The following is a 16,765-nucleotide window of genomic DNA, read 5'->3' on the forward strand; positions in this document are numbered from 1 at the left end:
ACATGCGTACCTTTTTCAAAGGTTCTTAACCTGAGTTGATGCTAATTTAAAATGGTCAAACAGATCAATTTTCAGTCAAAAAAAGTAACATTTCAGTCAATAGTGAGGAAGTTTCAAAAGGAGTTTTTCTATTAAATAGATATCTGAGTTTCGAAGAACAAGTTTTTTTGACTCATATTTATTTTTTCGATTTACGATTAGACCGTAAGACATAAATAATTTAAAAATCTACGATTAGAAATCAATTAATTTGTTTGAATGTGCTAAATTTCCATCGTGAGAAGTGATCAACGAAAGAATAGGTTTATCTTCGAAACCAATTTTTTTCCACTTTCTTAAGTATTGCCAGCTCTGTTGTATTCCATACAGGAGAACATATTTTCCAGTTTTTTAATTCCTTTTAATCCGATCAGTAGACACACCTCTTACAGTTATTTTTAATTCCATACTTACATGTTGTATTTTCGATCAATTTAATTTCTTATAATTTGTCCAAAAAATATGTGCACTTACATTGTTCCTATTCCTCCGTATGTAACATAAGTTTGGAAATTTCAATTTTTTGCAAGATTATTTTCCATTCCATATTTATATGCTTTATTTTTTATTATTTTAATTCCTTCTGATTTATCCACAAAATATGTGCACATGCATAGTTTCTATTCGTTTTTATGGAATATAAGTTTGGAAATGTCAATTTTTTGTCTGCTATAACGTTAGAGTAATTTTAATTATAATATTTTATATTGCTTAAACAGATTATAGATTTGATAATATAATAAATAATAATAAATTAATTTAATAATGCTGTGTAAGGTAAAAAAATTATTAATCTCTAAACATTATTATAACAAATATTCTTTGACAATACTACAAATTTGTTTTATTAACATAATAATATTATATTCATAACTGGATTTTTTTTCAATCGATTAAAAGGACTAGGTTTTGCGTCTTCAAAATGACCTTATTCTCATTCTTTCTATTCTTTCTGTTTCATTCCTTCGTTTTTGAATTCCTCTAGATACGCTTCCCTTAAATTTTTCTAAATCCAATAAAAAGAGTGGATTTTGCTTTTCTTTCTACTCTTTGGTGGAACTTTCGATAAAGCAAAAATTCACCTATTAATGGGAATTCAGATTTTGAATTGTTCTCTTCTTACCGGGTAGTACTTTAACGTAGTAATAATCATTATTTTCTCCCCAGAACCATAATATTTTTTGAAATGATTACCGTTTGTTGAAATAATAATTATATTCTTGGACAATTTATTTAGAATCGGGTAACTTTTTTTTCTCAAACCTTTTTTGCTTGTATTCAGAAACTCAATATCTCGGAAGCGATTTTTTATTTTTTATTTAGACTAAAGATTACATTTTTTATCGACATCCGCAGCCGCTCCTACGTTATTTGTGGCCATTGTCACTGAGATTGTCAACTTCCACATCTATTTCTTTAAAATAGGATATTTTCTTTTTATCCAGATTTTGTGACTTCAGGTTAGCAACACTTCAAATCGGGAGTAGACTTTTGTCTTATCTTTAAATGGTGATTTCGATTTTAGAATAAGTAATACATAAAATTGTAATTAATTAGTAATTAAAAATTTAATTCAATACAACGTATATTTTATTTGTTATTATTGCAAATAATTTTTTGCATATATATTAGTATATTTAATTAATAATTATCCACTGCAAGGAAGTTTTCCTCTTGCAAAATTTAATATATTATATAATATTTGGTTCCCAACTTGAAACTTTATAACATTGGTTATTAATAATTATATTGATGTAATATATTTGTATAATATTTTAAAAACAATCATGTTAATATTTCAGATGTTACAATGAATAACCAAATGGTAGAAATATATTATTCGAAAAACCACCAGATGTACCAGTTATACGGTATGAACAAATTTAATATAACAAAAAATATATATAATAAAATAGCTTTAATCTGACAATCCTAAACAAAATTTCGTTATTAAAAATTTTTTTTTTTAATTTGCAGTATCAACAAAGGATGACACGGAATTTGGTAAAAGTCTATCAAACGAAGACCAGCAAAAACAAATCCAACAAAAACATAACCAAAGAGTTTCGCTGATGAAGAAGTTCAACAATAATTGTGTCTCGAAGTCTTTAAATTTACAATTCACAAATAAAGATCTGATCCAGCTATACGATTTAAACGACCAATGTTTCATAAGCATACCTAAATGGCTTGAAAATGACAACAAGGAAAAAGCATTACAAGGTAAAATTATATGTATGTAATTAATTGTGTTAAAATTATCTAACTATGTTTTATTTTTATTTAAAAGAAAAAAATTTATCCTAAATTTTTTTAAAAAGTCGCTATTTATTATTTGTAATTATTTACTCCATTTTTTGGCTTTTATTTTTACGCGTTTCTTATTATTGTTATTAATAGTACCCACTTTTTTTAACTAATTATGTATTTATATAATTGTACATATTAGGGTGGGCAAAAAAAATGTTTGAAAATCGGAAATGGAACTTTGTCGAAAAATGGTGTATCAGGACCCTGAGACTACAAAAATTAATTTTTAATAAAACAGTTGCGTTTTCAGCACAAAAGATTAAATACCAAAAAAAGACAAGTTCTTAAAAAATAAATGACTTCTTAATACATGAATTTTTAATTTAAAAAAAAACTAATTTTCAACCAAATACTGAATAGTTAAATTTTCAGTTACAAAAACAAAAAATATCTAAACAAAATAGTTAAATTTGCAGTAGAAATCATCATTTTTAACTAAATATAATTAATTTCTTGAACAAAAAAGGTAAATTTCTAACGAAACAGATGAATTTGCAACCAAGAAGATCAAATTTCTATAAAAAATATCAATTTTCGAGTGAAAACAGAATCAGATAGAATAGTTAATTCTTCAATGGAAAAAACAATTAAAAAATAAATAAAATGATTTTCAACTAAAATGATGAATCGTCAACCCAATAAAATTATTTTTTAATAAATAAAGATTCTGTTTATATAAAAAAACATCAATTTTCCACGAAAATTGGAATACTTAAATTTGTAATTGAAGAACTGAATTTTTAACCAAATACATGGTGGAATTTCAACCCTGAAGATTAATTTTATCCCAAAGAAGACCATTTTTCAAAAAAATGCACAAATTCAAAAAATCGTAGAAAAGATCAATTTTCAAGCAAAAATAGAATAGTTAAATTTTCAGTTTGAAAAATAAAATTTTAAAGAAAAAATAAAGAATTTTCATTCAAATAGATAAAAATTTGTAACCAAAGAAAATGATTAAAAAGTTGTTTGAAAATTTTTTTTTTTCGTTAAAAATGTATTTTTCAAACTGAAAATTTAACTATTCTTTTTTTTGGTTGCAAAGTTGTCTTTTATGGTAGAATATTGATATTCTTTTATCTACATCATTTATAACAAAGAAGATTAATATTCTACCACAAAAGACGAGTCTTCAACAAAATACAGGGATTTTTAACCGAATACTTGATATTTCAACAAAAAATATTTTTATTTTTATTTTAAACAATGAAAGCTGAATTCTACTAATAAATACGAATTTCCAACAAAAGAGTTGATTTCTCAACCAAAACAGATTAATTTTTTATTAAGTATTTATGATTTTGATCAATAAGATACAATTTCTATAAAAATATGCGATTTTTCAACCAAAAAGAATGAATTTAGAATAAAACTGTTAAATTTTCGACAACCCTGTATTTTTAGAACTTGAATGTTTTTTTGTATTTATGTTTATTATTTTTGTTTATTATTTTTGTTTATTATTAATATTATGTTTATTGTTTTTTATTTCATGTTTTATTTTTATATTCGTTTTTTATTTAATGTTGAAAGTGAACATTTTCTTTGCAGTTTGTGAACGATGGAGTCGAATGGGTGAAGAATCATCTGGTTTATCAAGCAAGCTGAATAATGAGAGTAATGACTCTAATATGAATCGCAATTTTCAAAACTGTCGGAAACTTTTTTTGCAGGAGGCAAATTGTACCGTAGAAATAAATAATGATTTGCACCGGGTTGGCAACATTATAAGTCCTACAGTATATTTATGTCCAGTTTACACTATTTGTACGTTTTTGGTGATAATTGCGATAATAATTATATACCTATTTTATATTGTTATAATTTATCCTGGTTAAATTATACCAATTATTTATAAGTTACGTGCGTCTTTGCAGGCCTCACTTAGTCAGTAAGAGTTAAATTGTAAAATTGTAAAATTTATTTAATTTGAATGCAATATTTTTGTACATTTTCTATTAAAAAAAAAACATTGTAAGAAATGTTTCTAAAAACTTTATATACAAATTAAATTAATTATGAAATTCCTTTTTGCATTTTATTTATGTACTACGTTACCTGTTAGAAAACCTAATATGTTAGGAGTAAGATATTAGTCTGGTAAATTTACTTTCATAGATTATAATTTACTATATTGAATTCAATATGGAACGCCTAAGATTTTATGTATAAATTTATTGTAATTAAAAAAAAAGAATTAAATTTTTAACAACAAAAAAAGAATAGTTAAATTTTCAGACAAATAAAACAAATTTTTAACGAAATGGTTGATTAAAAAAAACAACTGTTTTTACATAAAAAGTCGAAGTTTTAACACAACAGTTGAGTTTTTATTGCAAAAAGACGAATTTGTTACAAAACAGTCGAATTTTCAATTAAAAAATATAGATTATCAACAGAAACGTTCATTTACTACGTAAAAGTTAATTTTCAACCAAATAGTTGAGTTTTTAATTAAAATCAAAGAGTTAAATTATTTAATTTTATACTTTAATTTTTAACTAAACAGATGAATTTTCAATGAAAAAGATTAAATTTATATACAAAAAAATAATTATCCACATAAGATGAAAGAGTTTAATTTTCAGTTACATAATTAAAGTTTTAACCTGCCAACAAAAAAATGCATTTTAAACCAAATCTTTCAATTTTGAATTCAACAGATTAACTTTCTATACCAAAAAATTGTAAAAAATGCATGAATTTTTAATGAAAAAAGAATAATTTTCTACCAACAAATTTCATTTTCAAACCCGAAAGATTATTATTATTATTAAATTAAAGATTATTATTAACTGTTCAATTAAATAGTCGAATCAAAAAAAAAAAAAAAGAAAAAAAAAAGAAGAAGATTTGAATAGTTGGATTTTTAATCCCAAATACGAATTTTTGGAAACATAAAATTTTTAGACCAAAGGGGCTAATTTTCTGTAAAAAAAAGACAAATTTTCAACAAAACAGTTAAATTTTTCACCAAAAAAGATGGTTTTTAACAAAATTGTTGGATTCTATTAACTTATAAATATGTGTGTACAACTAAATAGTTGAATTTTCCACTAAATAAAATCTATTTTCAAATAATAAAGATAAATTTTTAATTACGATGTATGAAACTTAAAAAAAATGCATTTTAAAGAAAGGAGTTCAACTGTCAATCAATTATTCGAAATAAGGATAATAAAAAAATGAATTATGTTCCAGAAATTCAATAGAGTTAGTATTTCCAACAAAAATATGTTTATTTTAAATAAAAAAATAGTGGCATTCAACCAAAAAAACATAAATTCTTAACGAAAAATTTGATTATGTTATTTCAACAAAAATTATTTTCATCGTAAATAAAACAAAGTTGAATTTTCAAGGAAAAAAGGCAAATTCTCGACAGATCAGTGGAATGTTTAATCCGAAAAGTTAATTTTGAACCGAATAAATGAATTTTTTCTAAACAAAAGAATAAAATGTTTAACCTAAAAAGACAAAGTTTCAAGAAAACAGTTGAATTTTTAATATGAATTTACAACATAAAAGTTCATTTTCAACCAAACTAGTTGAATATTCAGTTAAAACTGGGATAGATAAATTTGCGATTAAAACAATTGATTTTCAACGAAATACTAAAATTTTCTACCAAAAAGATGAATCTTCAACTAATAAACTGAAGTTTCATTTCATTTACTATTTATATTTTTAATTCAACTAAACAGTTTTATTTCTAATTAAGAAGCTTAATGTTTTACGAAAAAGACGAATTTGCAACTAAAAAGTTAGATTTGTAACTGAAAACGATACATTTTTAGCAATAAATGGAAGAATTTATTTTTTTTAAGAAAAGCAATTTTTATTAAGAAAAAACGAATTAAAAAAAAGTTAAATCCTTCACAAATGGAATTAATTTCTAATGAATAGGTTCATCTTTTAAATAAATAGTTTAATTTTCAATCCAGAAGATTAACGTGCTCCCCAAGAAGACGAATTTTTAACAAAATACGTTAATGTGCAACCAGAGAGTTAAATTTGCATTTAAATATGATTAATTTTTAACAACAAAAGAAAGGAATAGTTACATTTTTCATTACGAAAATCAATTTTTAACAAAAAAATTAATGAATTTTCAAAACAAAAAAATTAAATCTTGAACCAATGAAAAGAATTAGTAACGAATTGGTTGATATTTTATACAAATAGTTTAATTTTCAATCAAGAAGCTTAATATTTTACTAAAAAAGACAAACTGTCAATAAAATACATTCATTTTAAACCATATAGTTAAATTTTAAATTAAAAACAATACATTTTTAAGAAAAAATGGAATAGGTAAATTTTTTGCTAAGAAAAACAATTTTTAATAAACAAAAGAAAACGATAAAAAAATGGTTTAATCTTCAACTAATAATATGATTTTTTATGCATTAGTTCATATTTCAACCAAATATATTAATTTCTGTAATTAAGGAGGTTAATTTTCTAACAAAAAAGACGAATTTTTAACTTTTGTTTTGCTTTAAAAAACGCAATTTGAAGAAAAATAAATTTAAAAAAAAGTTCAAAAGATGAACTTACAAAAAGAACTTTTTAAAAACATGGTTGAATTTTCGACAACTCTGTATAAAAAGGGGGGAGGGACGAATTGGGTTAAAAACGGTAAAAGGTTGAATCGGGGAAAGACTGTGAAGTATGTACAAAAAATAATTTAAAATAATGTTCTCAATCCAGAAATGATTCTACGTGTAACTCTTGAATAAATATTTTCGAAGTAACCCTTCTCTTTAGAAATACGCGCTCTGTTCTACACCGGAAATCACGTGTCAAAGTGCCATCACCTCCCGTCCCGGTAAAATTTCCCGCGCAATCGAAGCGACGAGAGCGCCGAAAACACCGATTCGCCGCGAACGACTTCATTCGGCTCTCGTCATCCGCAGATATCAGTTTATTGTCATTTATTTTTCGCTCTACATAATATCTCAAGATGTCCGGACGAGGCAAAGGAGGTGAGTATCCTTTCTTCGGGAAATTTTAAATGCTTGGGATTGATTTTTAACGAAATGTGGTTTTTTGCATTCTTTTTTTTTCAGGCAAAGCAAAAACAAAGTCGAAGACGAGGAGCTCCCGGGCCGGCCTTCAGTTCCCTGTTGGTCGAATTCATCGACTTCTGAGAAAAGGAAACTATGCTGAAAGAGTTGGAGCTGGTGCCCCAGTTTATTTGGCCGCAGTAATGGAATATTTAGCCGCCGAAGTTCTCGAATTGGCGGGCAACGCCGCAAGAGACAACAAGAAAACGAGGTGAGTCCTTCAATTTCTTCAGCCATTTCAGTCGAAAATTTTTGTTTTTGTTCTACTCATTTCGTATCGTATTTTTATTTTTATTTCTCTACTCGTATATTGGTAATTGCGTGAATAGAGGGGACTTATTTTGGAGCTAAGAAAATTTCCGTTGGCGTCATTGTGATGAGGCGGGGTTTCGTCACAAGCATCACAAAGGCTGTTGATCTGGAACTTTCTTTTCCGTTCGAATTTAACATTTTATTTGGAACTTGCCCCTACAAGTTTTATCCATTTCAGTGAATTTTTACTTTTATACAAAAGATTATATCTGTTTTCCAAAGATTTTTATTCTATTTTTCGTTGAAATTTGTCTTCTTAGAATTTCAAAGAAATTGGACATATTTAATGGTAATTTATAACTTAAGATTTTTAGGTTATATTTTTTGTCGAAACTCTATCTTGTTTCGTAAGAAATGGAAAATAAATCTCTGGTTGGAAATGTAACTATTTCGTTAAAAATTAATTTTGTTAATTTGAAAATCGATCATTTATTAAAAGTTCGTGTATTTTGTTGAAAATTTGTCTTTTTGACAAAAAAGTAACCTTTTGCGTTAAAAATGACAATATTTGTTTAAAAAAGTTTTTGTTGTTCAAAATTCATGATTTTAGTCAAAAAATCATATTTATTTGGTGTATTTTGTTGAAAATTGGTCTTTTTTGATCAGGAAGAATAATTTTTGGATTAAAAATCCGACAATTTGGGTAAAAATGTATAATAAGTTTACTTACAAATTTATTTTTTTACTTCATTGAATGAAATTTCAACTGTGTGCTACAATTTTTGTGAGAAATTTACCTTTTATCTAGAAATTAAATCTTTTCGGTTAATTATTTTGCTGAAGTTTTTTTTTACTTCAAATTTAATTATTCTATTTTCAATTAAAAATTTATCTGGTGTGTGATGTGTCGAAATTTTAATTTGGGTTCTAAATTAATTTTTCTCCTCTTTTTTATTGAAAAATTGAGGAAAAAAGTTCTCAGCAGAAAATTTAGATCCAAAAATAAACAATTCAGGTAAGGTATAACTATTCAAACTGAACTATTTATTCTTGACAATACATTTTATTTTCCCTTGAAAACATACTTGGTCGTTTTTCAGTTATTTCAAAACGGTCTTGAAATTGTATTTTTCTACAGATTTGATAAGCTTTATTGAGTGCTATTTCTTAATACTTTCATTATTCCATTGTTTTGACTACTAATCTTGAAATTCAAGTTCATATTATGACGTAATTCTATTATTCTCTACCCTTTCCCATCCTATGACGTAAAGTATGGATAGAAACCCAAATGAGTCACATTGTGCTTCAAAGCCATTAAATCTTATTTTGATTTTGTTCTGTTTTGACGGTCTATAAGTCGTTTCAAACTTTCTAACACTGAATGCCAATTTAACATTTTGAAAAGAATTAGAAAAGTGATTAGATATCTACTATTATAACAGAGTTTTAGTTTAAACCTGAGATTAATCAATTTATTTTAAAGAATACTAGATTTTAAATAAGTTTAAGAAACATTTTTAGTGAATAGGAACTTTTAAATAGTCTTAGAAAATGTCTTAATGATTTTTTGTTTTAACTTTGTTCAAATGAATTTTTAGAAAGTACATTTCAGAATGTATTTTGTAAATTCTACGAAAAAATAAAGCCGAATATTATTTAAAAAATTAGCGTGATTGCTAAAAAACTGGCAAAAGTGATGGAATTTTGTAACCGTTCTGTAAAACCTGGATAACTCGAATTTTTTGTTAAAATTAAAAAATTCTGTTGTTTTTGTATATTTCGAACAAAAAATTTAGAACTTTTGTAAGAATAGTGGAAGGCACCAAAATAATAAAAAACTAGAAACTTTTAAGGAAATATTTTTAATTTAGCAGGATTTTAAAAAAATCGAGAAAAATTTCAAAAAAAATTTTAATAAATTAAAAAAATGTTTAGAATTTCTGAAAAACTTTCAAAACTTGAAAAAGTCTAAAAAAAAGCATGTAGATTTATCAAAATTTTTAGGATTTTTAAACTATTTGAAATAAAAGTAATTCATCTTCTGTTTTCAAGAAGGGTTCATTTTATTTAAAAAATGTCGCTCAATTTTTAACGTTTTCATATTAAAATTTCTGAAAATAATTTGCATCTAAAATGCCCAAGAATTTTTTTCTTTGGTTAAAACGGCCTACCTGAAAGGTTGTACAAAAGATTTTTTATAATTAATATAATTAATAAATTTTATAATTGATCTTTTTTGGTTGAGGATTAAACTGTTTTGTTGGAAATTCTTATTTTTTGTTAAATTCAACTGTGTGTGTTTTTTTTTAAATCAAAAATCACAATATTTTTTGTTAAAATATCTAATGTTGCATTATTGGTTAAAAATTAATATTTTGGGGTTCTTGCATTTCTCGAAGTTTGAGGCCGATATGTTACGCATAAAAAAAGTTCTTAGGTTCAGTATATGTCAAGGTACAAAGACAATATTTCATAAAATGGTTACCGTTTTAATCTTTATGAAACTAATTTGTGAATTTCATCAAATTATTCTCCTTTACCTTAAATTCACGTTAAATTTATTCCAGTTTTAGTAACATATTTTTTGACATTTTTCCCGATTCATTTGAATTCTTTAGAATTTTCAGTCCCTATGTCAGGGTGGTCGCTGCTCTGGAAAGCCGAAAATTTATTTCTTTGTCGGTTATTTTCCAAATTTTCAGAAGCAAAGTCTGTCAAAGTTCGATTTCAACAATTTTTGAAATAATTAGTTGAATTGATATCTTTCAATTGTGATATCACTCAGTTCCCAATGCGTTATTCAAAAAAATTTAGTTTAAAAAATCTTCATCTTGGAGTTTTATTTTATCAACTGTAAATATAGATGAATGAATAATTTTTTTAATGAACCTGTACTTTAAGTATTAAAAAATCACCAATAATTTAATCATGTATTGTTTCAGTCCAAATGATTCTTTTTTTAACCCATTTAATTTGAAATTTTCTAATCAGGAGAAAAGAATAATTATTTAATATTAAGCAGTATTTGATCGTTAATTTAATACGAATAACTTGAAGTCAAATATTTAATAATAAAGAAACTTAATTTTTTGACTTAGAAAGCTTTGAATTGTTAAAATTTCGAAAAGCTTTTAAACTTTTAACGTTAAAATTTGTATTCTATTTAAAAATGATTGATTTGTAAAGCTAAATTGTTGAATTTTTATGTATAAATAATAATTTAAACTTATTATTTGTAGAAAAAATTTGAGTAATTTTAAGATACATTTAGAAGTTTTTTCAAAATTAATTAAAAATTGAAATGTCAAGTCATTTAAACGGAGTGTGTGAAAATTTTGTTCAGAATTTCCAAACGTATTCTAAAATGAATAAAATCTTTCCTACAATTTTTAAAAAATCCTACAAAGATTTTAAAAACTCCTTAAAACCTATCATTTCAAGTTCTCATTTAATTTTTAATCTTTTTAAAACTTCTAAATATCTCTTAAAATTACTTAAATTTTTTTGCAAGTAATAAGTGTTCAAATTTTATTTATAGATCCAAATTTGAAGGAAAATTTGGTTTATTCGCAGGATTTTCTAGAAGTTGTAAGACACGTTCAATTAATATTAAAAGTTATGTAGAAGTTCTAAAATAATTTTAAATTTGAAAAAATTTCAAAGTCAAGATTTTGAAATAAAATTTTCATGCTGGACGCTTAAACTATTTACAATGGCAATAATTTGACTTCTAATTTAAGAACTTTTAAGTTTACAATTGTTTAATTTTTAATGATTCTGGCTTAAAATAACTTGATAATATAATTTTGAAAAATTTTAAAAGTGTATTGATTGATTCTTTAATTTATAGTATTGAAAATGTTAACGTGGAATTATATTATATAAATTCAAGAGTTACATTTTAAATTCTTTAATTGGTTGTTTCTTTTGTATTAATTTAAATGGAAAATTGTTTCGAATAGAGTTCGATTTTTTAAATTTTATTGACCGGGAAATGACTGGGAATTATTTCTTCCATTAAAGCGGGTCACCCTGCCATATTTTATCCCGTAGACAGGGTGTCTAGTGACCTTAAAAACCTGGAACTCTCCTTGAATTTTTTTTAAACCTTGAAAACCTGGAAGTCTTGATTTTTTCACGAAAACCTTAAATTTTAATTATTCTTTTTTTTAACAGTAATTTTATCGAAATGCAAAGAGTAATTTAAATATTTTAGCCTATTATGAAAGAAACATCTCGTCTAGACGAAATCTTGCCGCTGAATATTTCTTTATTCAAGGTATAATTTATCTTTTGTATATTACAGAATAAATAAAGATATTTCAAGGCACTTTTTGTTGAGGTGTTCAACTTCAAAATCATAAAAATTATTAGTTTAAATTTTCGATCTTTAAGTCAGTTTCAGATTTAGAATAAGCCATGGCCATACAGCGGATTTTTCGAGGTGTTGACCACTCGATTTTTGAGTGTACAACAGATTTCAAAAGGTTGCAACATATTTATAAAGATTTCAAAATATTACAAACATTTCAAAATATTTGACATATATTTAACATTTCATAAAGAATTCACGGATGTTAACGATTTAAAAAAGGCGGGCACGCCAGACTTCACACCAATTTCTCAACCATTTTAAAACTTAGAAGATTTAAAGGATTTCAAAGGTTTAAAAAATTTTAAACGATTTCAAGAGGTTTTAAAACATTTTAGAAGATTTCAAAATATTTCAAATCAAAAAAATATTTCAAATAAAAACAATATTTCAAATAATTCAATTACTTTAACGAATACAAAAAATTTTCCAAACAAAGATTCAAGAAAGATTTTATAAGCATTTCAAAATATTTCACAAAGATTTCAAGGATTTAAAACATTCCAAAAAGGCGTGTACACTAGATTAAAAGATTTTCACAAAAATTCCCCAAACATTTCGAACATTCCAAAAAGATTTTAAGAAGGGTATATTAAACTACATTTCTAAGTTTCCAAAACATTTCAAAGATTTTAAACAGTTTCAAGATTTTCAGGAGATATCAAATGATTTCACTAAGATTTGTAATAATTAAAATAATTCCAATGAATTCACAAGCTTTCAAACGATTTTAAAACTTTCAAAAGATTTCATAAAGATTTCAAGCAATACGAGAATTTCAAAGATTTCAACAAGGGTGCAGTATACCAGATTTCAAGGATTACAAAAGATTTCTAAAATATTTTAAAGAATTCTTAAGGATTTCAAAACTTCAAGAATTTCAAAGATTCCAACAAGGGTACAGTACACCAGATTTCAAAGATTTCAAAAAATTTAAAATATTTTAAATCCCTTCGTTCCCATTGACGCAAAACGCGTCAATCTTCATTTTTTCTATTTGACTTACTCCGATTTTCCATTCAAGTCTTGCTTGGGGGCTTTGGGGGTCTCTGAATCAGAATCTGAAGTAAAAATTCGAAAGTTCAAAATGGTGGACAAAAATACAGAAAAAAACAGCTCGATTTGGATAAGTCACGGTACTTATGGGTTTTTGGGATCGTTTAATCCGATTTGAAGTCAAAATTCGAAAATTTTAAATGGCGGATCCAATATGGTAGACGAAAATACAAAAAAGGCTCAAGTTGGATAAATCTTGGCACCTACGGGTTTTTGGGGTCGCTTAATCCGAATCTGAAGTCAAATTTTGAAAATTTAAATGTTGACTTCAATTTCGGGTTCAGCTGCCCCAAACACCCGCAAGTACCAAGATTGATCTAAATCGAACTGTTTTTTTTTATTTTCACTTGAATTTTCACTTCAGAATCGGATTTAGCGACCCCGAAACCCTCAGGATACAAATTTTCAGGATAACAAAATATTCCTGCCATTTTGGGTACTTTTTGTCGAATTCTCTCTCCCAGCGAAAGGGTTAATGATTTCAAAAGATTTCAACAAATTTGAGAAAATTTGAAAGATTTTAATAATTTCAAGCGAACAGAAAAGATTTCACGAACAAAAATTAAAGAAACATTTCAAAATAGTAGCGTCAACGAAGATTTTAATTGGAAGTACTCAAGAACAGCTCCGATTTTGATAATTTAAACAAAAAAATTTTTTTATATTATTTAAAATCAGAAACCTTTTGGAGGGGGCAAACCAGTATTTCTATTGTTTAAACAATTGTAGTGCTATTTAAGTGAAAAAAAATTTTATACGATATTGATCAAAAACTTATAAGAAAACAGATATTTATATTTTTTATTCATAGTGCAGTCATAGATAGCTAAAAATTCAATCAAAATACAGTAAAAACTTTTCAAATAATTACTTACCATTTTTTTATATAATAGTGCAGTGACATAAAATTAATATACACAACACGATTAGAAATGTCTTTATTTATTTATTTAGTATTTAAACAATTAATGGTGAGAAATATAATAATCTATATCAGACATTACTGAAAATATAATGAAATTTAAATAAATAAAATTTTATCTAGATTTATTTATCAGTTTTTTTTTGAATATTTTATTGAATGTAAATAATTTAGTGCTTAACTCACATACACAAAAAATAGAAAATTTAATTTTGAGTAATATTCTGCGTATAAGAGATACGATTAATCGTAGCCAATTAATCGCAATGGATGATAACAATACCACGCTTGTTTATTATGCGAGTTAAACGAAAACATTACCCACAAACAACACTGAAACTATTGATTTCCAAGATTATATTCCCATGGTCTCTTTTCATGATAATATCTCGAAAGAGATTAAGTTTATTCATAATTAATTGTTTCAGTAATAACTATAACCCTTGCGAAAAAATATTATAGGGGATTCAAAAGTATTCAGAGTGGACTGTCCAAATACACATGGAAAATATAAATGTGAATAACAATGTTTAAAAATTTTTAATAAAATAATCAAAAATTTTACAAAACTTTCTTAGTCTCAAAACAGAATAATTTTGTACTAAATAAATTAATTTTTAACAGAAAACATGAATTTTCAACTGAGAAGATTAATTTTCGGCCAAATAGTTGCATTTTCTTTTGAGAAAAATAAATAATACCAAAAAATGAAATACTATAATTTTCAATCAAAAAAATTAATTTTGTACAACAAAACCGAATGTTTAAAAAAATAGTTGAAGTTTTAATCAAATAGATTAATTTTTATCTAAATCAAACAAAAGTCAAGAACTTTAAAAAAAAATAAAATTGTAAATCAAAGGTATCAATTTTCAACTAAAGCCATGCACCAAATAATACATTTTTAACAAAGTACTTCAACTTTTAACCCAATAGTGGAATTTTCGACAAAAATGTTCAATTTTATACCTTAAAAGATGAATTTTTAACAAAATATAACGCAGTAGTGTGTCAAAAACGCACATGTTTCTTGGCCCAGACGGTAAATTTTTACGATGCAAATATATAATTATTGATGTACAATTTATTTTAACTTTTTTTTTTATTCCGAAATTACTATATAAAGATATTTTCAGCAAAAAATGGGGGCAAAACTTATTTTTTTAAATAAATATCATAAATATTCTTTAAACAATATAAATAATTGTTTGTCCTCTTCAAAAGGTTTCTGAAAAATATTTCAAAGATTTAAAAACGTCAAGTATTTCAAACGATATTAAAATTTTATATAAGGTTTCAAATATTCCAGTCATATTAATAAGGATTTAAAAAATTTCAAAGATGTTAAGCGATTTCAAAAGGTTTCAACACATTTGAGAATATTTCAAAAGACTTAATTGATTTTAATCAAACAAAAGATTTCGCAGACAAAGATTAAAGAAAGAGCTCACAAAGATTTCAAGAATTTTGAAGATTTTACCAAAGCTCTGAAAAATTCTAAAATATTTCTAAAAAATTTCACCGAAAGACCTGGAGAATTTTGATTTCTCGACCCGGAAAACCTGAAAAAGAGTTTGAATTTTGTTGCTAAGACTGTGTGAGTCCTGAAATGTGAAAAACAAAACCGTTTTTAATGCAATTTTCGTTGCTATTTTTGCAGAATCATCCCGAGACATCTTCAACTGGCAATCCGGAATGACGAAGAATTAAACAAACTTCTCTCTGGAGTTACCATCGCCCAGGGAGGAGTCCTACCAAACATCCAGGCAGTCTTATTGCCGAAGAAGACTGGCTCTGGAGGAGGCGCATCCAAAGGAGACAAGTCATCTCAGGAATACTGAGTTGTCAACACCTAATTATAAATAATTATCTTTAATTAATTTAATAATATTGCGTACATACTTACTTTAAACAATTAATGTTTGTTGGTGCCTTCTTGTTGCTCCATCACTGATGGATTTTATTCCTCGAATGTGACCCTTTTTTTCTTTTCTTTTGTTTACGTTTCTGTATAAATTTACGTATTTTTTTCGCGCACGTCTTCAAAACTTGTTACATATATATTCGTTCTTGATATGAATTAATAAATGCAAAATAGCATTTTGACTGAAATTATGTTTCATTTTTCTCCTACTCTTTGTTTTTAAATTCAGGAGCGACTTTTTATGCATAGAATTGCGAGAGTGGAATGTTTTTTTCGAATGTGCTTACATTTGATTAAAAAATTTAAATAACGATTTTTTTTAAATTTTGTAAGCCAATTTATAGCACTGGAATTATTTAAATTAATCTTTTCATTTTAAATAATCTTGGGAACAAAGTTGAAAAAATCATTATTTATGTTTTTAGTTTTGCTCTTTTTTTTAGTTATTCGATAGAGACAATATTTGAAAAAATCCCGTTTTTAAAAGCTTTGCAACATTAAAACATTTTTTTAAAATGAAGTTTCTTCCGTGAATTAAAGAATATCGTTATTTTAATTTTACATTTATAAAGTAAAATTTCTGCGAAGAGGATTTTATAATTTCAGATTAAAACTCTGTTAAACCTAGACACTGGATTAGTATTACTGAATTTTGCTTAAACTTTTTGGCGGAAAATTAACTTGTTTTGTTGAAAGTTAATATTTTCGATTTGAAAATGAAACTTTTTGGTTGATAATTCAACTACTCATTCAAAAGTAAAACTTCTTTGTTAAAAAATTCATTCTTGGTTGAAATTTCGACTTTTTTTATAGAAAAC

The 16,765-nt window shown here is 25.4% G+C and overlaps 2 protein-coding genes across 2 annotated transcripts in view; both read left to right on the top strand.

The window, feature by feature from the left end:
* The window catches only part of LOC117179075, a 7,036-nt gene extending 2,826 nt beyond the window's left edge, over positions 1 to 4,210 (top strand). The window contains exons 2-4 of the mRNA XM_033370714.1: positions 1,842 to 1,910; positions 2,017 to 2,262; positions 3,901 to 4,210. Of these exons, the coding sequence (XP_033226605.1) occupies positions 1,850 to 1,910; positions 2,017 to 2,262; positions 3,901 to 4,187 (594 nt within the window). The 5' untranslated portion in view covers positions 1,842 to 1,849 and the 3' untranslated portion in view covers positions 4,188 to 4,210. The remainder of the gene's footprint in view (positions 1 to 1,841; positions 1,911 to 2,016; positions 2,263 to 3,900) is intronic.
* A 2,988-nt stretch (positions 4,211 to 7,198) lies between these two features.
* LOC117178802 (histone H2A-like) lies at positions 7,199 to 16,118 on the top strand. The gene is made up of 3 exons (XM_033370284.1): positions 7,199 to 7,337; positions 7,422 to 7,629; positions 15,684 to 16,118. Exons 1-3 carry the CDS (start codon positions 7,316 to 7,318, stop codon positions 15,862 to 15,864), a joined length of 411 nt encoding a protein of 136 aa, XP_033226175.1. The 5' UTR covers positions 7,199 to 7,315; the 3' UTR covers positions 15,865 to 16,118.
* The last annotated feature ends 647 nt before the right edge of the window (positions 16,119 to 16,765 follow it).

The sequence above is a fragment of the Belonocnema kinseyi genome, chromosome 8, assembly GCF_010883055.1.
Source record: "Belonocnema kinseyi isolate 2016_QV_RU_SX_M_011 chromosome 8, B_treatae_v1, whole genome shotgun sequence".
Lineage (NCBI taxonomy): Eukaryota > Metazoa > Arthropoda > Insecta > Hymenoptera > Cynipidae > Belonocnema > Belonocnema kinseyi.

Coding starts and splice junctions, on each gene's coding strand:
- LOC117178802 (XM_033370284.1), top strand. CDS start 7,316: ATGTCCGGACGAGGCAAAGGAG. Junction 7,338..7,421: donor GTCCGGACGAGGCAAAGGAG/GTGAGTATCCTT, acceptor TTTTTTTTTCAG/GCAAAGCAAAAACAAAGTCG. Junction 7,630..15,683: donor AGAGACAACAAGAAAACGAG/GTGAGTCCTTCA, acceptor CTATTTTTGCAG/AATCATCCCGAGACATCTTC.